The sequence below is a fragment of the Oncorhynchus mykiss genome, chromosome 2 (genome assembly GCF_057628025.1).
Source record: "Oncorhynchus mykiss isolate SJ-2025 chromosome 2, ASM5762802v1, whole genome shotgun sequence".
NCBI classification, from domain to species: Eukaryota; Metazoa; Chordata; class Actinopteri; order Salmoniformes; family Salmonidae; genus Oncorhynchus; species Oncorhynchus mykiss.
In genome coordinates this window covers 48,462,285-48,486,932 of record NC_143023.1, presented here as the reverse complement: position 1 = coordinate 48,486,932, position 24,648 = coordinate 48,462,285, and the positions used below count along the sequence as shown (strand labels likewise).

General features: G+C 41.5%; 1 protein-coding gene across 14 annotated transcripts in view; it reads left to right on the top strand.

The window, feature by feature from the left end:
- The first annotated feature begins 1,500 nt into the window (after positions 1 to 1,500).
- nap1l4a (nucleosome assembly protein 1-like 4a) overlaps positions 1,501 to 24,648 on the top strand; it is a 64,225-nt gene continuing 41,077 nt past the window's right edge. For 3 of the 14 annotated variants that reach the window (XM_021564172.3, XM_090201364.1, XM_090201385.1), the window contains exons 1-4: positions 4,838 to 4,961; positions 5,945 to 5,991; positions 16,027 to 16,099; positions 19,140 to 19,284. In XM_021564172.3, coding sequence (XP_021419847.1) covers positions 5,964 to 5,991; positions 16,027 to 16,099; positions 19,140 to 19,284 — 246 coding nt within the window. In that variant the 5' untranslated portion in view covers positions 4,838 to 4,961; positions 5,945 to 5,963. Of the gene's footprint in view, positions 5,507 to 5,944; positions 5,992 to 16,026; positions 16,100 to 19,139; positions 19,285 to 24,648 lie in introns of all 14 variants that reach the window. The other 11 variants (XM_021564183.3, XM_090201399.1, XM_021564179.3 and 8 more) reach the window with 8 other exon arrangements.

Genomic DNA, 24,648 nt, shown 5'->3' with positions numbered 1-24,648 from the left:
CATGGAAATAGCTGTTCTGTCATTCAGCCTACAGTAGCAGCCAAAGTATGATGTTCAATTTAGGCCTACATTCCATGAGCCCTTTGAAGAAAAACATGCAGGGCTTCACATGAACCTGTTTATCCACTTGTCCTTCAGACAAGGATGTGACTGAAAATGTTGTTGTGTTTGATGCAAGAAACCACTTTACAAAATAAAAGGCATTATTATTCCCATACCATTAGTACAGAGAATCAGACAAATTATGCTACCCTCTGCCTATTGGCTATTTAGCATATTCAATCCTTTCTCAAAATACAAATCCAATCTAATCTAATTTTATTTGTCACATACACATGGTTAGCAGATGTTAATGCGAGTGTAGCGAAATGCTTGTGCTTCTAGTTCCGACAATGCAGTAATAACCAACAAGTAATCTAGCTAACAATTCCAAAACTACTACCTTATAGACACAAGTGTAAGGGGATAAAGAATATGTACATAAAGATATATGAATGAGTGATGGTAAAGAGCGGCATAGGCAAAATACAGTAGATGGTATTGAGTACAGTATATACATATGAGATGAGTATGTAAACAAAGTGGCATAGTTAAAGTGGCTAGTGATACATGTATTACATAAAGATGCAGTAGATGATATAGAGTACAGTATATACGTATACATATGAGATGAATAATGTAGTGTATGTAAACATTATATTAGGTAGCATTGTTTAAAGTGTACAACACTGCCCCTTTAAAACAAAAACAGTAGTTTACCTGACTGATATTAAAAAAATGTCTAGCAATGCTAACGTTTTGTGCTGTTGTAGGAAGCAATCACTCCCCCATTGCTGACTATAAATTATTATTTTTAGATGGGCTAATAACTCATTAACTAGCAAATATGAACAAATGTGCACATGTGGCTATACCCAGCTTGTTTACTCGCGACCACTCATGAAGGAAACAGTCCAGTTCAAAGTGAATGGCACAGATCCATATATGGCAATTGTCTATTTGCTTATAGGCCTACCGAAGCTCTGATTGGATACGCCACATTGGCTGAATGGTGCTTGTCAATGCATTAGAATCATCCTCCAATGCGTTATGCCTACTACAAAATATCTTGCATAGTTAGTTTTGCATACTAAGTCTTGGATAGTTTGTTTAGGTATGTTACATTGAAAGTTGCTAATATTGTGTTGATTCATCACAATTCTCACAGGAAAGGGAAAGGTTTTTAACACATTTTAGTGTTAAGAGGGAAAACTCTAGAAACTCTAGAAAGTTGAGTGATGTTCTATCTTGTGGTTCTCTGCGTGGTTTCTTCTGTGTGGCAGTCCCGGGGAACTGTGCCTGCAGTTTAGAGGGAACATTGGTGGGGGAAGGGAAGTGGTGTCCATGGCTCTATTTCAACTTCTAAGAGGAACAGGAATAATGAAGCTTATTTAATGTAGGTAGGCCATTACTGGCCTCACACTCCAGTACAGTAGGTGGCGGTGTATGCGCTTTAAAAGTTGGATGCGATCCACCATCCCAATCCCAAAGAAGAAGAAGGAGCAAGAGCAGCACAGACCCTGAGGTAAAATGGCAAGAAAGATAGTGAAAGTGGATTTTGGGTTCGAATCAAACAGCACATTGAGCAAAGTTGGTGAAGACAAATGTTCTGAATGGACAACAGGAGTATCAAAAACTGGAACAAAAAGGAAATTGTCTAAAATTGGAGGATAATGAATCGCTTCTTGTTGGGATGTGTTTGTTGAGTAAGGATGCATATGTGGGAGACCCGTTTCAGGTGTTGAAAATGGTGAGGTATGCACTGGGAAAAGTCTGTCAGTGACCAGGAGCGGTCTTATTTAGATGAATTGTATTTCTGAAGAACAGAGGAAGATTTCAGTGAGCCTCAAAAGAATACGAGCAACAGAGGTTTTGTGTTTCTAACTTCGGAGTAGAGCACCCATCAGAGTCATCTCAGGGGTGACGACAGATGTTCAGGTTCAATACCTGAATAGAATTCCCAGAGTAGTGGTGCCTGGCGTCTGACCCTTTGGGTGAATGGAGAAAAAGAAGAAAGTCTGTATGTCCTGTTGTTTTTTGATAAAGAACAATTACCAACGCATGCGAAGCTTGGTTATGTAAGATACGCTGTAAGAGCTTTCGTCCCAAAACCATTGCAGTGCAAGAATTGTAAAGAATTTGTCCATGTTTCAAGTGTGTGCAGACGGACAGAGTATATTGAAGAACTGTGGGTAGAAGGACGACAGTGTTGTAATTGTGGTGGGGCTCATGATCCCGAGTTCCTGGAGTGCCCTGTAAGGGTGAAGGAGATTGAAGTGACAAAAGTTAGAGCGGTAAATTGAATCTCCTATGGGGAGGCGACTAAAATAATTGAGAAAACAAGTGAAGCCAGTGACGATATGGTTGTGGATACACCACAGCCTGTAATAAAGGTTTGCTGCCAGTCAAAAGATACCCTGTGTGTTAAAAATGTGGATTTTGTGGTGTTCATTGCCACAGTTATAAACTTTATAACACAAGTCTCAAAGAAGTCTAAGAAACTGGACATTATTGTGGCTGTGGCAGAAAATCTTTTGGGACTTAAGGATTTTACATTTGAAGACTTGCGAGGAGTACTGGTGGCAGAAGACCCTCCCTCCCAGGTTCCCCTTGAACCTATGTAGGGATCAGATCTGATTTAGTTCATTTATTTTTTGATAGTTTGGTAGTTTTTTTTGTAGTTTGGTAGTTTAGTTTTTTTTGTGAATCTTGTTTCCATCCTGCACAGTAGGTGACAGGATGCACATTAAATTGTGAGATCAGCAATTTACCGAAGAAGAAGACCTAGCTGGGCTGAAGGTCAACCATCTCTCTTTGCAAGTTCAGCTGAAGGCAACGTTGAAGTTCTCAGAATTCCAATGCACGTCCAGAGTGATTGAGGAGAAAGGATTAGCCAGGGGAAAATGACTGCCCTTAAGAGGGAAAGAACAAGATGTACAGTATGTCAGGAGAAGTGCAGTATTATCATAGTGAGACGTATACTTGGAATATGGAGGAGGAATGGAGGGAAAATGAGAGGCAGAGGAGGTTGAAGAAAGATAGTGAGCTTAAATCGGTTAAATATGGAGGGAAAAAAGGATATGTTTTGTTAAAGAAGAATGGTAGAAAGTGTAAGCCGAGTGAGCTGGATGCTGATTTGAGGACAGGAGGAGAAATGGAAGTGGGAAGTATCGGAGGTGGTAGATGTGGTGAAGGTCTCGAAGCCCGAGGTTTGCACCGAAAGTCAGAATAAAGATGAGTCTGTGACGGTAGGAGTGCATTTTTTTGGAAAAAGTGAACCCTTGCCTTTTGGCTGATCCATTTGTAGTTTCAGGGTTGGTGAAAACAGAATTGAGTACTGTGGAATCGGTGAAGGTATCCAGAAGTGGTCTTATGATAACTGTTTGTGATTTTGCTGGTCAGAGGGAGCAGGCGCTCAGCGTTAAATAAATGGGGACACGAGGTGTAAATTGTTTTGCTCCCAAGAAAAGGGCGCCATTGAAAGGAGTGATTACTGGGGTAACTGTAGATGTGAAAGTTGACCAACTGAAGGGGGAGGATTCAGTGTTTGTGATGCTTGTTGTTGGGTGCAACGCACCAATCACGCGACAAGGTGACGTGATTGGTGAAACAGAAGAGTCGTTGTCTGTTCTTTTGAGTTTTGATGTTGAGTCTTTTCCTGACAGTTATGTTAGGGTATATAACTTATACTGTTCAAGCTTTTGTGCTGAATACATTACGTTCTTCAAAACGACTGACCCGAATAGTAGATGGCGTGCGGAAGCCCACTCCATCCATTCTATTGTTTCCTGAAGAAGAGTCTCTCCCTTCTCACATGTATTTGGGTTAAATGAGATTCCCTGTGAGAGCCTTCATGCCCAAACCAATGCAGTGAGATAAGTGTCACTTATTCTGTAATGTGTCAAGTGTATGTAGATGAGATGAGTATTATATGCCAGCTGAGCCTAAAAGGTTCAATTGTGGTGGTGAACATGCACCCGGATTTCTGAAGTGTCCCGTTAGGGTGAAGGAGACTGATGTGGCAAGAATAAGTGCTGTCCAGAATGTCTCCTATCCGGAGGCAAAGAGAAGAGTGTAAAAAAGGTGTTACGTTGAATAAGTAATGGTAGTAGGAGTAGAGAAAGAAGTTGATGTTCCTTGTCAATGCAGCGGCATTGCAAGGAATCTTGTTGATGAATGCTCCACCCTCACAGGCACCTGAGCCTGTGTAGGAGTTGGTTGTTTTGATTTAATTTTGTATTATCTCGCCAGCAGCATATCCCACTGCTGGCTTGCTTCTGAAGCTAAGCAGTGTTGGTCCCTGGATGGGAGACCAGATGCTGCTGAAAGTGGTGTTGAAGGGCCAGTAGGAGGCACCCTTTCCTCTGGTCTAAAAAAATATATATCCCAATACCCCAGGGCAATGATTGGGGACATTGCCTTGTGTAGGGTGCTGTCTTTTGGATGGGATGTTAAATTGATGTCCTAACTCTCTGTGATCACTAAAGATCCCATGGAACTTATCGTAAGAGTAGGGGTGTTAACCCTGATGTCCTGGCTAAATTCCTAATCTGGCCCCCATACCATCACGGTCACCTAATCATCCCCAGTTTACAATTGGCTCATTCATCCCCCCTCCTGTCCCCTGTAACTATTCCCCAGGTCGTTGCTGTAAATGAGAATGCGTTCTCAGTCAATTTACCTGGTAAAATAAGGGTAAAAAAATAAAAATATCTGGTCCCCCTTCCCGCAATGGAATATATTATTTTTTGTTTTGTTTCAAAACCCTGTACAGTAGGTGGCGGCAACACGTCAATAGGTGTAATCTGTATAATACAACTCTCAAGAAGAAGAAGACCCTGAGGTAAGAGAGCAGAATTCGCCAGATATCTACGTAGCTATTCTCATTGGATTTTGTTACATTGTTTGTGTTTCAACAGGAGGTATTGAACAGTGAAATGGTAGAAGCTGTCAGAGGCGTGTTGCTAGTGTCAGAGAAGTTACTGTTTGTGACATTTGATTGTTAGCAACAAATGCCTGGCTAGCTAGCGAGATTCCCACATGTCATGTGGCTCGTTGAGTGGGGGCATTTGACTTAAGGAGAAACAAGCTTATATGAGCAGGTTTTTCCGTCGTGGTCGACCATTAAAATTCGTCGTTTGGTAGTGTTTTCTGTATGTGACGTTAGCTGACTAACTACTTGCTGTCGTGTTACCGGGTTTTTGTTGGCCATAAAATCTGTTTCTGAGGGGCAGCATGCGAACATGCTATCAGCTAGCACGCTAACGTTACTGCTAGCTAACGTTTACTGTCAAATAATTGTGGCACCGCCCAGAGTTATTTGTGGATGCTAGAATTGTCTAGCAGATAGGCAACTAATGCGTACAGACATAACATGTCAATTTCGTTGTTTTGAGGATCTGGTAATACGACATTTCTCTATTCGCGACACGGACCGACGTAAAACAATCTTAGCTAGCTATTGTAGGTACGCTAGCAACGTAGCATGTCAATGTGTCATTATTGCCAAAGGCAAGCATAATGCGTGATCTAACTGCGCTCTTGAGGCTTGTTGTGTTCCAGTTACTGGAGCAAGCTAGTTCATTTTGATTTCACAATACCTATTAAGGCCGTCACTTTAACTTTAAATATTCGATATCCAGCCAAACAGCAGATCTTAGCTAAGTTAGCTAGTCAACTGACAGGCTTGTTTGGTTACTGACAATAGGTTTGTCAGGAACTCTTGGTAATAGCTACGTTAATTTAACAATGCTAGCAAAGTTACCTAACCACTACTGTTGCACTGCCTATGAACATAGTTTTAATAACCTATCATTCCAGTTATGTTTCACACAAGCATGCCTCGTTTATTAAGAGCATAAGTCACTTAATTCCCAGATTGACCCCTGTATCTATTTTGCTACAGAGCAGAAGGAGCTGTTACGATGGAGGCCAACAAAGCTGAAGGCAGAGGTATGTTCTGTGTGATCTAATGTGGTGAAGGAATGTGGCAAGTATCTGCTCTGCCCGTGTAAGACCAATTATATTACTCATAATCAGTTTACTCAAGTGTCTCAAATCAGACGACACTTGTATTTTCAATTCTATGAAAGACAGCTATTTCCTAGTGAGGATTTGAGGATACAAAATCTGATTTTAAAATATGAAATGAAGATGTAGGAATTAAACTTATTTCAGCCATCCGGCTGAGTTAGATGAACCTCTCTACTCTGATGACCGGTTATGGAACAATCATGTCTCAATTTGCCATCTGTTTTATCTGACAGCCTCCTATCTAGGCTGTCATACGGTCATGGATTTTCCTGCACTGTACCTAACCTCGGCATCGTGCCAATTCTGTCACCTCCGGAAGACAAATACATTTTAAAAGCATCATTCTATATCTGCATAACATTCCTCTTAGTTGGATGCTGTGGAAATACTTTGTATTTTCTTCCTTTTGATAATAGCTTTTCAGATCCCCTAGGATGTGCACATTTCTTTGTACACACAACCCTTTTTCAGGAACATGGCACCCTCTTTGTTAGAGTTAACAGGAACTTGGTGCCCTGTGTTTATTTGTATGTATGTGTGTGTGCTTTGCAAGTAAGTTCACAACACAAACTGAGCTATTGGTTTAACCCAAGTGCCTCCTTGCCCCACCATTAGATCACTCCTTCTAAGCCTCAGCTCATTATTTCACAGCAGACTATTTTGCATGTAGCATCTCACTGCCTTAAACAGAAGTCATGGGCCATGTAATATTTAGTCACGAGCAGGGCTATGATAAGATCGAAAGAGGTATGAACAATCATTCGCTGCATCTTTGCTATCATAAAGAGGGCATTTATTAATATAAAGGGAAGCAAAAGCCTTTTGGATCAGCACAAACTGCCTGTCACTCGTCTTAGGCAACGAACAGAAGAAAACGGAATGAAACAGGGAGGGACTGCCTAGACCTGTCGGATTTGAATCGCCCATTTTCTTTTTCCATCGCCAAATATTTACAAATGTTTTCCATTGTGGGACATGATGAACATGACCCTGGTCACAGAGCTGCTGACATGTTCTTATATTGATAGCTAGCATCTAGAGATATGAATAATGGAACATTTGTAAACGTCCAATACAGCCGTTTTTATCCCAACATCAAATTTCTGTGTAACAATTTAGTACCGTATTGTGATTGTTTTCAATTCAAATGGCCAAAAAGAAATATAGTATCTTAGAAAATAGCTATTTATCAAGTAAGAATTTGCTAGTACTGTCTGGGAGGGGAAAACTGAGAACTAGCTGTTATTGGCAGAGGTTTGGAACTCTTTCTTATGGCTCTATTAACCATCCCACCTAAACAGGCTGAAATTCAAGGCGGTCTTTTCAAACAGTTCTTACACTAAAAGGGTTACCTAGGGCGGCAGGTAATCAAGTGGTTAGAGCGTTGGGAAGAGCGGTTAGAGTGAATCTCTGAGCTGACAAGGTAAAAATATTTTGTTCTACCCCTGAACAAGGCAGTTAACCCACTGTTCCTAGGCTGTCATTGTAAATAAGACCATGTTCTGAACTGACTTGACAAATGACATTTAAAAAAAAAAAAAAGGTCATTTTCACAGTATTATTCCAACCTCAGTGTGAAAACATACGTAATATATATCTCGGCAAAAAAAGAAACGTCCTCTCACTGTCAACTGTTTATTATCAGCAAACTTAACTTAAAAATGTGGTTGAACATAACAAGATTAAACAACTGAGACATAAACTGAACAAGTTCTACAGACATATGACTAACAAATGGAATAATGTGTCCCTGAACAAAGGGGGGTAAAAATCAAAAGTAACAGTCAGTATCTGGTGTGGCCACCAGCTGTATTAAGTACTGCAGTGCATCTCCTCCTCATGGACTGCACCAGATTTGCCAGTTCTTGCTGTGAGATGTTACCCCACTCTTCCACCAAGGCACCTGCAAGTTCCCGGACATTTCTGGGGGGGGGAATGGCCCTAGCCCTCACCCTCCGATCCAACAGGTCCCAGACGTGCTCAATAGGATTGAGATCCGGGCTCTTCACTAGCCTTGGCAGAACACTGACATTGCTGTCTTGCAGGATATCACGCACAGAACAAGCAGAATGGCTGGTGGCATTGTCATGCTGGAGGGTTATGTCAGGATGAGCCTGCATGAGGGAGGAGGATGTCTTCCCTGTAACGCACAGTGTTGAGATTGCCTGCAATGACAACAAGCTCAGCGATGATGCTGTGACGCACCGCCCCAGACCATGACGGACCCTCCACCTCCAAATCGATCCCGCTCCAGAGTACAGGCCTCGGTGTAACACTCATTCCTTTGACGATAAACCATGCCACCACCGTGTTTGACAGTGGGGATGGTGTGTTCAGCTGTGTTGCTTTTACACCAAACATAACGTTTTGCATTGTTGCCAAAAAGTTCAATTTTGGTTTCATCTGACCAGAGCACCTTCTTCCACATGTTTGGTGTGTCTCCCAGGTGGCTTGTGGCAAACTTTAAACAACACTTTTTATGGATATCTTTAAGAAATGGCTTTCTTCTTGCCACTCTTCCATAAAGGCCAGATTTGTGCAATATACGACTGATTGTTGTCCTATGGACAGAGTCTCCCACCTCAGCTGTAGATCTCTGCAGTTCATCCAGAGTGATCATGGGCCTCTTGGCTGCATCTCTGATCAGTCTTCTCCTTGTATGAGCTGAAAGTTTAGAGGGACGGCCAGGTCTTGGTAGATTTGCAGTGGTCTGATACTCCTTCAATTTCAATATTATCGCTTGCACAGTGCTCCTTGGGATGTTTAAAGCTTGGGAAATCTTTTTGTATCCAAATCCGGCTTTAAACTTCTTCACGACAGTATCTCGGACCTGCCTGGTGTGTTCCTTGTTCTTCATGATGCTCTCTGCGCTTTTAACGGACCTCTGAGACTATCACAGTGCAGGTGCATTTATACGGAGACTTGATTACACACAGGTGGATTGTATTTATCATCATTAGTCATTTAGGTCAACATTGGATCATTCAGAGATCCTCACTGAACTTCTGGAGAGTTTGCTGCACTGAAAGTAAAGGGGCTGAATAATTTTGCACGCCCAATTTTTCAGTTTTTGATTTGTTAAAGTTTGAAATATCCAATAAATGTCGTTCCACTTCATGATTGTGTCCCACTTGTTGTTGATTCTTCACAAAAAAATACAGTTTTATATCTTTATGTTTGAAGCCTGAAATGTGGCAAAAGGTCGCAAATTTCAAGGGGGCCGAATACTTTCGCAAGGCACTGTATATGTATATATGTATATATATGTGTATATATATATATATATATATATATGTATGTATGTGTGTATATATATATATATATATATACACACATACATATATATATATACACACATACATATATATATATAGACATACATACATATATACACACATACATATATATATATATATATATATGTATGTATGTGTGTATATATGTATGTATGTCTATATATATATATATATGTGTGTATATATATATATGTATGTGTGTATATATATATGTCTTGCATTAGGAGGAACCCAGGGCCAACCGCACCAGCATATGGTCTCCCAAGGGGTCTGAGGATCTCATCTCGGTACCTAATGGCAGTCAGGCTACCTCTGGCGAGCACATGGAGGGCTGTGCGCCCCCCCCAAAGAAATGCCAGCCCACACCATGACTGACCCACCACCAAACCGGTCATGCTGGAGGATGTTGCAGGCAGCAGAACGTTCTCCACGGCGTCTCCAGACTGTCACGTCTGTCACGTGCTAAGTGTGAACCTGCTTTCATCTGTGAAGAGCACAGGGCGTCAGTGGCGAATTTGCCAATCTTGGTGTTCTCTGGCAAATGCCAAACGTCCTGCACGGTGTTGGGCTGTAAGCACAACCCCCACCTGTGGACATCGGGCCCTCATACCACCCTCATGGAGTCTGTTTCTGACCATTTGAGCAGACACATGCACATTTGTGGCCTGCTGGAGGTCATTTTGCAGGGCTCTGGCAGTGCTCCTCCTTGCACAAAGGCGGAGGTAGCGGTCCTGCTGCTGGGTTGTTGGCCTCCTCCACGTCTCCTGATGTACTGGCCTGTCTCCTGGTAGCACCTTCATGCTCTGGACACTACGCTGACAGACACAGCAAACCTTCTTGCCACAGCTCGCATTGATGTGCCATCCTGATGAGCTGCACTACTTGAGCCACTTGTGTGGGTTGTAGACTCCGTCTCATTCTACCACTAGAGTGAAAGCACCGCCAGCATTCAAAAGTGAACAAAACATCAGCCAGGAAGCATAGGAACTGAGAAGTGGTCTGTGGTCCCCACCTGCAGAACCACTACTTTATTGGGGGTGTCTTGCTAATTGCCTATAATTTCCACCTGTTTTCTATTCCATTTGCACAACAGCATGTGAAATGTATTGTCAATCAGTGTTGCTTCCTAAGTGGACAGTTTGATTTCACAAAAGTGTTATTGACTTGGAGTTACATTGTGTTTGTGTTCCCTTTATTTTTTTGAGCAGTGTGTGTGTGTACACACACACACACACACACACACACACACACACACAGTGGGGCAAAAAAGTATTTATTCAGCCACCAATTGTGCACTTAAACTATGACAGACAAAATGAGAAAAAAAAGTCCAGAAAATCTCATTGTAGGATTTTTAATTTATTTGCAAATTATGGTGGATAATAAGTATTTGGTCAATAACAAAAGTTTATCTCAATACTTTGTCATTGCCAACAAAGGGTATATAACAGAGGTCAAATGTTTTCTTTAAGTCTTCACAAGGTTTTCACACACTTTTGCTGGTATTTTGCTCCATTCCTCCATGCAGATCTCCTCTAGAGCAGTGATGTTTTGTGGCTGTTGCTGGGCAACATGGACTTTCAACTCCCTCCAAAGATTTTCTATGGGGTTGAGATCTGAAGACTGTCTAGGCCACTCCAGGACCTTGAAATGCTTCTTACGAAGCCACTCCTTCGTTGCCCGGGCGGTGTGTTTGGGATCATTGTCATGCTGAAAGACCCAGCCACGTTTCATCTTCAATGCCCTTGCTGTTGGAAGGAGATTTTCACTCAATCTCACGATACATGGCCCCATTCATTCTTTCCTTTACACGGATCAGTCGTCCTGGTCCCTTTGCAGAAAAACAGCCCCAAAGCATGATGTTTCCACCCCCATGCTTCACAGTAGGTATGGTGTTCTTTGGATGCAACTCAGCATTTTTTGTCTTCCAAACACGACGAGTTGAGTTTTTACCAAAAAGTTATATTTTGGTTTCATCTGACCATATGACATTCTCCCAATCTTCTTCTGGATCATCCAAATGCTCTCTAGCAAACTTCAGTCGGGCCTGGACATGTACTGGCTTAAGCAGGGGGACACGTCTGGCACTGCAGGATTTGAGTCCCTGGCGGCGTAGTGTGTTACTGATGGTATGCTTTGTTACTTTGGTCCCAGCTCTCTGCAGGTCATTCACTAGGTCCCCCCTGTGTGGTTCTGGGATTTTTGCTCACTGTTCTTGTGATCATTTTGACCCCACGGGGTGAGATCTTGCGTGGAGATTTTCAGTGGTCTTGTATGTCTTCCATTTCCTAATAATTGCTCCCACAGTTGATTTCTTCAAGCCAAGCTGCTTACCTATTGCAGATTCAGTCATCCCAGCCTGGTGCAGGTCTACAATTTTGTTTCTGGTGTCCTTTTGACAGCTCTTTGGTCTTGGCCATAGTGGAGTTTGGAATGTGACTCTTTTGAGGTTGTGGACAGGTGTCTTTTATACCGATAACAAGTTCAAACAGGTGCCATTAATACAGGTAACGAGTGGAGGACAGAGGAGCCTCTTAAAGAAGTTGTTACAGGTCTGTGAGAGCCAGAACTCTTGCTTGTTCGTAGGTGACCAAATACTTATTTTCCACCATAATTTGCAAATAAATTCATAAAAAATCCTACAATGTGATTTTCTGGATTTTTTTTCTCCATTTTGTCTGTCATAGTTTAAGTGTACCTATGATGAAAATTGCAGGCCTCTCATATTTTTAAGTGGGAGAACTTGCACAATTGGTGGCTGACTAAATACTTTTTTGCCACACTGTGTGTGTGTATATATGACAATTACAACAATACTGAATGAACACTTATTTTAACTTAATATAAGACATCAAAAAAATTACATTTAGTCTCAAATAAATAATGAAAAATGTTCAATTTGGTTTAAAAATTGCAAAAACAAAGTGTTTGAGAATAAAGGAAAAGTGCAATATGTGCCATGTAAAAAATATTCCCAGATAAGAAGTTTTAGGTTGTAGTTATCGGAATTTTTCTCTCTACCATTTGTATTTCATATACCTTTGACTATTGGACCTTCTAATAGGTACTTTAGTATTTCCAGCCCAATCTCGGGAGTTGATAGACTTTAAGTCATAAACAGCACAATGCTTGAAGCATTGCGAAGAGCTGCTGGCAAACGCAGTAAAGTGCTGTTTGAATGAATGCTCATGAGCCTTCTGCTGCCTACCACTGCTCAGTCAGACTGCTCTATCAAATCATAGATTTAATTATAACACACAAATACGAGCCTTAGGTCATTTAATATGGTCAAATCTGGAAACTTATCATTTAGAAAACAAAACGTTTATTATTTCAGTGAAATACGGAACCGTTCCGTGTTTTATCTAACTGTGGCATCCTTAAGTTTAAATATTGCTGTTACATTGCACAACCTTCAAATGTTACGTCATAATTATGTACAATTCTGGCAAATTAGTTCGCAACGAGCCAGGTGGCCCAAACTGTTGCATATACCCTGACTCTGCGTGCAATGAACGCAAGAGAAGTGACACAATTTGCGTAGTTAATATTGCCTGCTAACATGAATTTGTTTTAAATGAATATGCAGGTTTAGAAATATATACTTCTGTGGATTGATTTTAAGAAAGGCATTGATGTTTATGGTTAGGTACATTCGTGCAACGATTGTGCTTTTTTTCCACAAATGTGCTTTTGTTAAATCATCCCCTGTTTGGCGTAGTTGGCTGTCTTTGTTAGGAAAAAATGGTCTTCACATAGTTCGCAGTGAGCCAGGCAGCCCAAACTGCTGCATATACCCTGACTCTGCACAGAACACAAGAGAAGTGACACAATTTCCCTAGTTAAAATATATTCATGTTAGCAGGCAATATTAACAAAATATGCAGGTTTAAAAAATATATACTTGTGTATTGATTTTAAGAAAGGCATTGATGTTTATGGTTAGGTACAACATTGGTGCAACGACAGTGCTTTTTTTTCATGAATGCGCTTGTTAAATCACCTGTTTGGCGAAATAGGCTGTGATTCAATGATATTAAACAGGCACTGCATAGATTATATGCAATGCAGGACAAGCTAGATGAACTAGTAATATCATAAACCGTTTGTAGTTAACTAGTGATTATGTTAAGAGTTTTTAATTTTTTTTATGAGAAGTTTAATGCTAGCTAGCATCTTAACTAGGCTCCTTGCTGCACTCGCATAACAGGTAGTCAGCCTGCCACGTAGTCTCCGCGTGTAGTGCAATGTAATCGGTGTCCAAAAATGCAGATTACCAATTGTTATGAAAACTTGAAATCGGCACTAATTAATCGGCCATTCCGATTAATCTGGCAACCTCTAATTGTGACTATCCCTCGCACTTCTGTGAAACATTGCTGCCAATTTGTTGGGCTTACTTCTCTCTAATGTTCTCCTGTGTACTGTCCCACGTTGCTTCTCTCTGTCTTGGAACCATCTACTTTTGTCTGTCAGATTAGCCTTTCTCTCTCAGCCTCTTTCTGCAGGAACCTCATGATCTTTCACACTGAGAACATTGTCATACCCTTTTTGATTAACCAGAGCTCTTCTGTGATAATTTTTCTTAGTATTTGGCATTGTAAGTTACTTTAATTGGTCTCGTCAACTCCCATTGAGTCTAGACTGTGGATTTGGATTTCAAATTAAATTTTAAAAAATTGACACGTGCCAAATACAACCGGTTTAGATTTTACCTTGAAATTCTTACTTACAAGCCCTTAAAGAAGTTTAAGAACATAGAGGTAGGACATTTACCGAAGTCGAAAATAAAGTAACACAATAAAATAATAATGAGGCTATATAAAGGAGGTCCCGGTGCTTCGTCAATGTGTAGGGATACAGGTTAGTCGAGGTAATTTGTACATGTAGGTAGGGGTAAAGTGACCTTGCATAGATAAACAGCGAGTAGTAACAGTGTAAAAACATGGGTGGGGGGGGTGTCAATGCAAATAGTCCAGGTGGCCATTTCATTAAATGTTAAGCAGTCTTGTGGCTTGGGTGTAGAAGCTGTTAAGGAGCCTTTTGGACCTAGACTTGGCGTGCCGGTACTGCTTGCCGTGCTGTAGCAGAGGGAACAGTGTATGACTTGCCATGCAGTTGCCATACCCGACGCTGATGCAACCAGTGCCATGCAACCATGCTCTCGATGGTGCAGCTGTAGAACATTTTTAGAATCTGGGGACCCATGCGAAATCTGAGGCAGAAAAGGCGTTATCGTGCCCTCTACAACTTTCTTGGTGTGTTTAGACTGTGATAGTTTGTTGGTGATGTGGTCACCAAGGAACTTGACGCTGTCAACCTGTTCCACTTCAGTCCCGTATGGGGGTGTGTTCGGTCCTCCATATCCTGTCGTCCACGATCATCTCCTTAGTCTTGGTTATGTTGAGGGAGATGTTGTCCTGGCACCACACTGCCAGGTCTCTGAACCCTTCCCTATCGGTCTCATCGTTGTCTGTGATCAGGCCTTCAACTGTACGTCTGAAGTCACTTGAGCTTGTTTGTGTGCACATTAATGACCTAGATCTTTACTTCCAAATCGTTTTGGATTGCATTTTCCTGTCATTATTTAATGCTAGACCTTCAACTACATTTGCAGCTGTACCGGTTAGTTGAATTTACAGTGTTCTGACTTACTGAGATTTGGGTTATTTTCAATTGTTGTGTTTGACTGAAACGTTTGCCATTGGCTAATGTCCCCAGAGATCTTTTCAATAACCAGTTTGGGTAGTTTCACTGATTTCACACATTGTTCAAACGATCGGAAGGAGAGCGTGCATTGTCCTCCATTTGCATTTTTCATAAACCGTTTTAAGTGTTTTACTGACCTTTTTAAGTCCATATAACTCATTGCACTGTTCACTTCTTGTTTTAAGTCCATGCGAGTTTCATTTTCAATGTCCCGTTCATACTCATTCAATGTTTGTTTCTTTACAATCAGTTCCATAACCCTCATGTTAATGTCTTGGAGGAATTTCTTCTCCTAGTACCTGATCAATTCTGAATAACAGCCTTGGAGTTGCCGTCCTTGTCTTTCCCTGACTCCGTATTTCATCGTGCAAGTTGCTCGGCCATGGTTTCTGAACTCCACGTTTCCAATGTAATCCTTCATATCCCTTGTCATTTTCCAATTAAGGAATCCCTCCCTTCTGGGTTTCGGTAGTAATTTGTGGCGTATAATCAGGAGTCCCAACACAGTACTTGCAGTTGAAAATAAATCGGGTTTTTATTTCCTATTGTTTTACAAATCTAAACTTTGGGGGAATAATAATAATACAGATCAATGTAGTGTTTGCCAAGGTAGGAGAATAAACAATTATCTGTAGAATCTGCTCATTAAGAGCTCTCCACTGCCATGTTGCTAAAGTGAGTGGTTTCTCTTGCGCTTGGTCCTTAAAATATTCTCTGGCTCACAGGTTATGATGACATTTATTCATATAGTTACAGCACCCCTGACCTCCTTGCCTCCTCCTCAAAGCACATTGGAGGAGATGGGACATGAGGAATGATGGAAATACATTTTAGATTCAGTCTAAATTTGCAGATTTGGAACGTGGCCAGCATGATTCACACAGTGAATTGGTGAGGAGTAGTAGTGCTCAAGTGTGAGTCAGTGTGTGTGCTCTGGTTTGATTGACAGGTAAGGGAGACCATGGCATGCAGATCCCAGGAGGACCGTTGGACAGACAGGACAGCCTCCACAACATGGAGAGGTGAGCACTAGTCACAGATATTTTATGGGCGATTCCAGCACTATGGATGTTACGTTTTCACGCAAAATAAATGTTTTCATGTCTTGCATGATGGACTAACCAAATATAAACCTAACTTTTGATGTGTGTGCCTAGGGCTGTGGCGGTCGTGAAATTTTGTCAGCCAGTAATTGTCATGCGAAGTCTGCCGCTGTCACTGTAATTGACCGTTAACTAACATAAAGGTGTTTAGCATCACTGCGTTTCTACGCGTACAAGCTGCTGCTGCGTGGCTTTGGAACACCTACATTTTAGAAAGTTGAGTAAATCCATTTAATATAGCCTACACCATCACAATAAAATCCATGATTTATTTTGTGATAGGCCTACAAACCTGAGAATGTCTTAGAAATCAAAACATAAATAACATATTGTTGTTCTGGAAAAGTTTGGGGGAAAAAGCATGCTTTCTGATCCTTTCAATGTGCTCGCTGTGGAGAGGCAGTTGTAATTGGTGCTCTGCTGGACGGAAAGCAAGTTCAGAGATCTAATCGATGGAAGATGGAATTAAAATGACATAATTAAAAGTGAACTGAAAGAGGCTACAACTAGGGCTGCATAAATTCCTCACACTGTTGTCACAAAGTTGGAAGCATAGAATCGTTTAGAATATATGCTGTAGTGTTAAGATTTCCTTTCACTAACTTTACACTCCACCAAACTTTACAGTTTGCATTGGCAGGTTGCGCTCTCCTGGTCTCCTCCAAATCCAGATTTATCCGTTGGACTGCTAGATGGTGAAGCGGGATTCATCACTCCAGAGAAAGCGTTTCCACTGCTCCTTAGTCCAATGGCGACGGGCTTTACAGCCAACACTTTTAATTGTGCATGGTGATCTTGGGCTTGTGTGTGGCTGCTCGGCCATCGGAACACATTTCATGAAGCTCCTGACAAACTTATTGTGCCGACGTTGCTTCCAGAGGCAGTTTGGAACTCTTGTGAATTGCGGTCCCGTTCGGTGAACTTGTGTGGCTTACCACTTTGCAGCTGAGCCGTTGTTGCTGCTAGATGTTTCCACTTCATAATAACAGCAGGGCAACAATTTGACTAACTGATTTGTTGGAAAGGTGGCATCCTATGGTGGTTCCATGTTGAAAGTCACTGAGCTCTTCAGTGAGGCCATTCTACTGCCAATGTTTGCCTGGAGATTACATGGCTGTGTGCTCGATTGTTTACTCTGGTCAGCAACCGGTGTGGCTGAAATAGCCAAATCCACAAATTTCAAAGGGTGTCCACGTACTTTTTTGAATAGTATATGGTCATTATTTGAACTGGCTAGCCAGCTAATGTAACATTTAATTGACCAGACGTTTTAGTAATAACTTATTTAGGGCGTCCACCCACATTGCTCAGAATGACAAATCACATTTTGAATATGGTCATTCATATTAACAGAACATGCAAGTCGAGATTGCAATGATGTGCAGTCCTTACTGAATTCTAATGTGCTCTTTGAATTGTCCACATTTTACTTTTCCTCAGCCAACAAGACGAATAGTAGAAAAGTTTAAAAGTTCTATTTGTCAGCTTGTCTAGAAAGAAATTGCCTATTCCAAACACTCTGGGACAGTTGCGGGATGATAGATCCCAAAAGTATTCAACCACACCTAGGCTACATAAACTAAAAAAAAATACATTAAAAAGCAATGAGTCTGATGCAGCCGAGGAGAGCGTTTAGCTTAACGTTGACAAACCATTATTTCTATACATTATAAGCGCAGCAATGTGCACAAGGCAGTAGGCTTCTTGCGACTCTTCGCTCCATAATGCTATTAGCGGGATACCACCATTGTCAAAATATCACTGCACATGTGAACAGTTTCATGTGATAGAATGAAATGTCCATTAGCAGTTTAGAAGAGTGATCTAAGAGGCTGCTTGGAAGCAAGGTAAGACATGCCTCGTATTAAAACGTTCAGGTTTCAAATAATGAAGTATATGTTTTGGTAAATGCATACTACCTCCATCTCATTGTAAAGTGTTGTGTGACGGGCTGATGAAGCCTGCCTTCCGTTGCCGTTTGCCGCCGTGTTGAAAACAACTGAACTGGTTAAATAAAGGTTAAATAAATAAAATTTTCACAGAGTTCAAGACAACTGGGAACTGGGGGGGGGGGGGGAGAAATAGCTCAGACTGGGGAAAAATAGTTTTGAATGGTAGTCCAACTCGGGACCTCGGGCCTCTTTCTAGAGCTCCGACTTATCAACCTGAATATGTAATGATTTTACCTCCGTATTTTTCAGAGTTCCTAGTTGTCTTGCAACAGCTCGCTGTGTGACAGATTTTCCACTCAAAGGCTCTATATCTGTATGCTGTTCGGATGTGAGAAGATGTTTAACAAATATCCTGTGCACTCCAAATTTAACTGCAAATATCAGACAAATGCTGGCTATTACCGGCTAATGGGCTTCCGAGTGGTGCAGCGGGCCTAAGGCATTGCATCTCAATGCAAGAGGCGTGTCCCTGGTTCGAATCGAGGCTGTATCACAACAGGCCGTGATTGGGAGTCCCATAGGGCGGCGCACAATTGGCCCAGCGTCGTCCGGGTTTGGCCGGGGAGGCCGTCATTGTAAATAAGAATTTGTTCTTAACTGACTTGCCTAGTTAAATAAATGTAATGTTTAACTGGTTAGGACAGCTCATGAGGTCTAGGTAGGAATCTTATGACTAAAGAGGCTTCATGCATAGCTTTTGATTTCTAACCCCAAGTCAAATGTATATTCTGGGCACTTACATCCAATTTTCTTTTCTGAGAGCCTTTGTTGACACAGCCCCATTTGCAAATGACAAACTTTATTTTCCATGCTCCAATTGACTTTCCCACAGAATTGCCCTCATAGAAACATGCTACTATACTTTATTTTAGACATGCATGGCTCTGGGTTCTGGGATGTTATATATTCACTTAATCTGTCCTTTCTCCTTATGTGTGCACTTTGCTACATGGATTTACCATTTTGTGATGAGTGTGCATGATTATGCCTCTCCCGCTCTTCCCCAGCCTGCTCCCCAAGGCTGTGAAGAGGCGAGTCTACGCCCTGAAGAAGCTACAGGTGCAATGTGCCAGCATAGAAGCAAAGTTCTATGAGGAAGTCCATGAGCTGGAGAGGAAGTACGCTGGCCTCTACCAGCCCCTCTTCGACAAGGTACAGTCACACTACAGGTGTTATCTCTGTGGCTTCTTCTTGTGTCCTTTCATCTCCTGTGCACTGAGCACAGGATTAGTGAAAGCAAATGACGGACATATACTGGGAATTTCTTAACAATTTGTACAGACTAAGGGCAGGAAACCACTTTTAGATAATGACGCCCCACAGGAAGGGCAAGAGGTGGACTACTTCCAACAGTGACTCACTACTCAATGCAAAAAAAGAGGGAGCGCTGCTTTGGCATCAAGTATGAAGACCGGTGCTCATCGGACAACAGGTTATAATTTATAGCAAACAAATGAAGTTGCAGCTACCATTTACGTATGCCTTCTGAGAGTATTCAGAGCCCTTGACTTTGTCCACATTTTGTTACTTTACATCCTTACACTAAAATTGATTTAAACAAATATATGTGTGTATATATACAGTGCCTTGCGAAAGTATTCGGCCCCCTTGAACTTTGCGACCTTTTGCCACATTTCAGGCTTCAAACATAAAGATATAAAACTGTATTTTTTTGTGAAGAATCAAAAACAAGTGGGACACAATCATGAAGTGGAACGACATTTATTGGATATTTCAAACTTTTTTAACAAATCAAAAACTGAAAAATTGGGCGTGCAAAATGATTCAGCCCCCTTAAGTTAATACTTTGTAGCGCCACCTTATGCTGCGATTACAGCTGTAAGTTGCTTGGGGTATGTCTCTATCAGTTTTGCACATCGAGAGACTGACATTTTTTCCCATTCCTCCTTGCAAAACAGCTCGAGCTCAGTGAGGTTGGATGGAGAGCATTTGTGAACAGCAGTTTTCAGTTCTTTCCACAGATTCTCGATTGGATTCAGGTCTGGACTTTGACTTGGCCATTCTAACACCTGGATATGTTTATTTTTGAACCATTCCATTGTAGATTTTGCTTTATGTTTTGGATCATTGTCTTGTTGGAAGACAAATCTCCGTCCCAGTCTCAGGTCTTTTGCAGACTCCATCAGGTTTTCTTCCAGAATGGTCCTGTATTTGGCTCCATCCATCTTCCCATCAATTTTAACCATCTTCCCTGTCCCTGCTGAAGAAAAGCAGGCCCAAACCATGATGCTACCACCACCATGTTTGACAGTGGGGATGGTGTGTTCAGCTGTGTTGCTTTTACGCCAAACATAACGTTTTGCATTGTTGCCAAAAAGTTCAATTTTGGTTTCATCTGACCAGAGCACCTTCTTCCACATGTTTGGTGTGTCTCCCAGGTGGCTTGTGGCAAACTTTAAACAACACTTTTTATGGATATCTTTAAGAAATGGCTTTCTTCTTGCCACTCTTCCATAAAGGCCAGATTTGTGCAATATACGACTGATTGTTGTCCTATGGACAGAGTCTCCCACCTCAGCTGTAGATCTCTGCAGTTCATCCAGAGTGATCATGGGCCTCTTGGCTGCATCTCTGATCAGTCTTCTCCTTGTATGAGCTGAAAGTTTAGAGGGACGGCCAGGTCTTGGTAGATTTGCAGTGGTCTGATACTCCTTCCATTTCAATATTAACGCTTGCACAGTGCTCCTTGGGATGTTTAAAGCTTGGGAAATATTTTGGTATCCAAATCCGGCTTTAAACTTCTTCACAACAGTATCTCGGACCTGCCTGGTGTGTTCCTTGTTCTTCATGATGCTCTCTGCGCTTTTAACGGACTTCTGAGACTATCACAGTGCAGGTACATTTATACGGAGACTTGATTACACACAGGTGGATTGTATTTATCATCATTAGTCATTTAGGTCAACATTGGATCATTCAGAGATCCTCACTGAACTTCTGGAGAGAGTTTGTTGCATTGAAAGTAAAGGGGGCTGAATAATTTTGCACGCCCAATTTTTCAGTTTTTGATTTGTTAAAAAAGTTTGAAATATCCAATAAATGTCGTTCCACTTCATGATTGTGTCCCACTTGTTGTTGATTCTTCACAAAAAAATACAGTTTTATATCTTTATGTTTGAAGCCTGAAATGTGGCAAAAGGTCGCAAAGTTCAAGGGGGCCGAATACTTTCGCAAGGCACTGTATGTGTATATATATATATATATCTCAGTAATTTACACGATACCCCATAAATACAAAGCAAAAACATTTGTAATTTTTTTTACACTAGCAAATGTATTACTAATAAAAAAAAGACCTTTTTATTTACATAAATATTCTGACCCTTTGCTATGAGACTAAAAATTGAGCTCCGGTGCATCCTGTTTCCATTGATCATCCTTGATGTTTCTAAAACTTGATTGGAGTCCACCTGTGGTGAATTCAATTCATTGGACATAATTTGGAAAGGCACACACCTGTCTATATAAGGTCCCACTATTGACAGTGCATGTCAGAGCTAAACCAAGCCATGAGGTCGAAGGAATTGTCTGTAGAGCTCCAAGACTTGATTGGGTCGAGAGACAGATCTGGGGAAGGATACCAACATATTTCTGCAGCATTGAAGGTCCTCAAGAACACAGTGGCCTCAATCATTCTCAAATGGAAGAAGTTTGGAACCACCAAGACTCTTCCTAGAGCTGGCTGCCCCGCCAAACTGAGCAATCGGGGGAGAAGGGCCTTGGTCAGGGAGGTGACCAAGAACCATATGGTCAGTCTGACAGAGCTCTAGAGTTCCTCTGTGGAGATGGGAGAACCTTCCAGAAACACATTAATCTCTGCAGCACTCCACCAATCAAGCCTTTATGGTGGAGTGGCCAGATGGAAGCCATTCCTCAGTGAAAGGCACATGACATCCCGCTTGGAGTTTACAAAAGGCACCAAAGGACTCTGACCATGAGAAACAAGTTTCTCTGATCTGATGATGGCATGATTGAACTCTTGGGCCTGAATGCCAAGCGTCACATCTGGAGGAAACCTGGCACCATCCCTACGGTGAAGCATGGTGGTGGCAGCATCATGCTGTGGGGATGTTTTACAGCGGCAGGGACTGGAAGACTAGTCAAGATCTAAGAAAATATGAACTGTGCCAATTAGAGACCCTTGATGAAAACCTGCTCAGGACCTCAGACTGTGGCGACGGTTCACCTTCCAACAGGACAACAACCCTAAGCACACAGCCAAGACAACGCAGGAATGGCTTGGGGACAAGTATCTGAATGTCCTTGAGTCCCCAGCCAGAGCATGATCTTGAACCCGATCTAACATATCTGGAGAGACATGAAAATAGCTGTGCAGCGACGCTCCCCATCCAACCTGACAGAGCTTGAGAGGCTCTGCAGAGCACAGGTGTGCCAAGCTTGTAGCATCATACCGAAGAAGTCTCGATGCTGTAATCACTGCCAAAGGTGCTTCAACAAAGTCCTGAGTAAATGCTGAAAAAATGTAAAAGCGATTTAAGTTTAATTTTTAATAAATTAGCAAAAATGTATAACCTGTTTTTGCTTTGTGATTATGGGGTATTGTGTGTGGGTTAATGAGGGGCGGGAAACAATTGAATCAATTTTAGAATAAGGCTTTAACGTAACAAAATGTGGAAAAGTCAAGAACTGAATTATTTTCGAAGGCACTGTAATATCACCAGTAGTACATTTACCCTTAATCTGCATTGTTTATAATCTACAATGTTTGTTAATGCTATTTTCTGTTAATGCATTCAATTTATTGTTATTCGTTTACTCTTCTCATTGTCAGATTGGACATTTTGTTTGCAGAGTTCACAAAGCCATGCTACACTTGTGAGAAGCAAGTTTTGGTTTATTTCATCCCATTTGAGTTCTTCATTTATTCATTGTCTTTTGTTTGAAACATTTTATTCTCTGATCCAGTAGAAATGTCTTAATATACCTGGGTACTTCTTATCCCTTGCGCAGATACAGATGTCTGTCCGGAGCTCACTATTATGGAAACTGAGGGCCTAGAATAGTTGATGCAATGTTTCAAGTTCATTGCAGACAGGCGGAGTAGAGCAACGACTATGATTTGAAAGAACATAAACGTGCGAGCCAATGTGATGTTAGTATCAGCTTGAAATGTAGAAAAATCTAATGGTCTACTTTGAAACAAGGTAAGACATGCCTCGTATTAAAAGTTCAGGTTTGAAAATGCATACTGCCTCCAGCTCATTGCAAAGTGTTGTGTGAAGCGCTGATGAATTCTGCTTTCTGTTTGAGCTGCTGCTGCATCTCAATCAGATTTTCCACTCAAAGGCTCTGAATCTGTATGCTGGTACGGGTGTGATAAATAAGTTGAATATACTGTAGCTTACGCACGTGCCAATTTAAAGCAAAATAACCTGTAGACTAAGCATGACCAGTCAAATGTATTTACATTGACTGGTATTTCCATCAATGAAAAGGCAAATATTCATTATTTCTCCATTTTTTTTATTCTCCCGGACAATTGACCGCCACCATTTTTATTTATCGGCTTTTCAATTTTGTGGCTAGCGGAAACACTGCCTGGGGGCGTATTCTGTTTCATTGTTTGCTTCCGTTTTAAGAAACATTTTGTAATGGGGAGGGACCTACCTGATTTTTGTCCTATAGAAACTTGTTTTAGTTTCTGTTTTGCAAATGTTTGGCCTAATGATTACACACCCCTGCTCTTTCTCAGTCTTTGATCTACTGCGTGTAGAATGTCCTAGCCTATTCATTCATTGGTCCCCGCGTTGCTGAAGTTGCGAGACATTGCAAGATACAGCTTTCCATTGCGACATACGCCTTTTGATTTCCGATAGATAGGCCTAGTGCACAGTTTTGACTGTATGCCTGGTGGCCGACCTGCCTATACTAATAGATGGGCCCAGTGCGCGGTTCTGACTGTATGTCTGGTGGCCGACCTGCCTATACTGATAATGGGCCTAGTGCACGGTTCTGACTGTATGCCTGGTGGCCGACCTGCCTATACTGTGCCCCTCCCCTCTCTGTCCCTCACTAGCTCGCTATGAAATATGCAAGTGTTTGTTCTCGGAAGTGCAGCAACTAATCAGTCTCCTCTGTTCCAAAAATACTTCATCTCGAGTCGATTCCTAGCGCAATCTAATCTTGACACACAGAAAAGGGAGTCAACACCAGGAGTTGGCGTGCATGGAGTTGAGGAATAAATTATTTTGGAGGTCATTTTCTTTACCAATTGGGAAAATGGCAGAGAAATATCTGTAAGGCAATACTTTTGAGAAGTTAAATGAGAAAGAAATGGAGTTACAGTAACAGTAGTACAGGTGCAATGTTTAACCATCTGAAAGGGATGCACCGTGAAACCTAAACAATTACTGGCACCAGTGCCGCTACGTTGTGAATTCACTTTGATTTGAATGGAAAACCGATAAATTGTCACGTTGTCACATCCCTCGTAGTTAATATTTTATTTGACCTTTATTTAACTAGGCAAGTCAG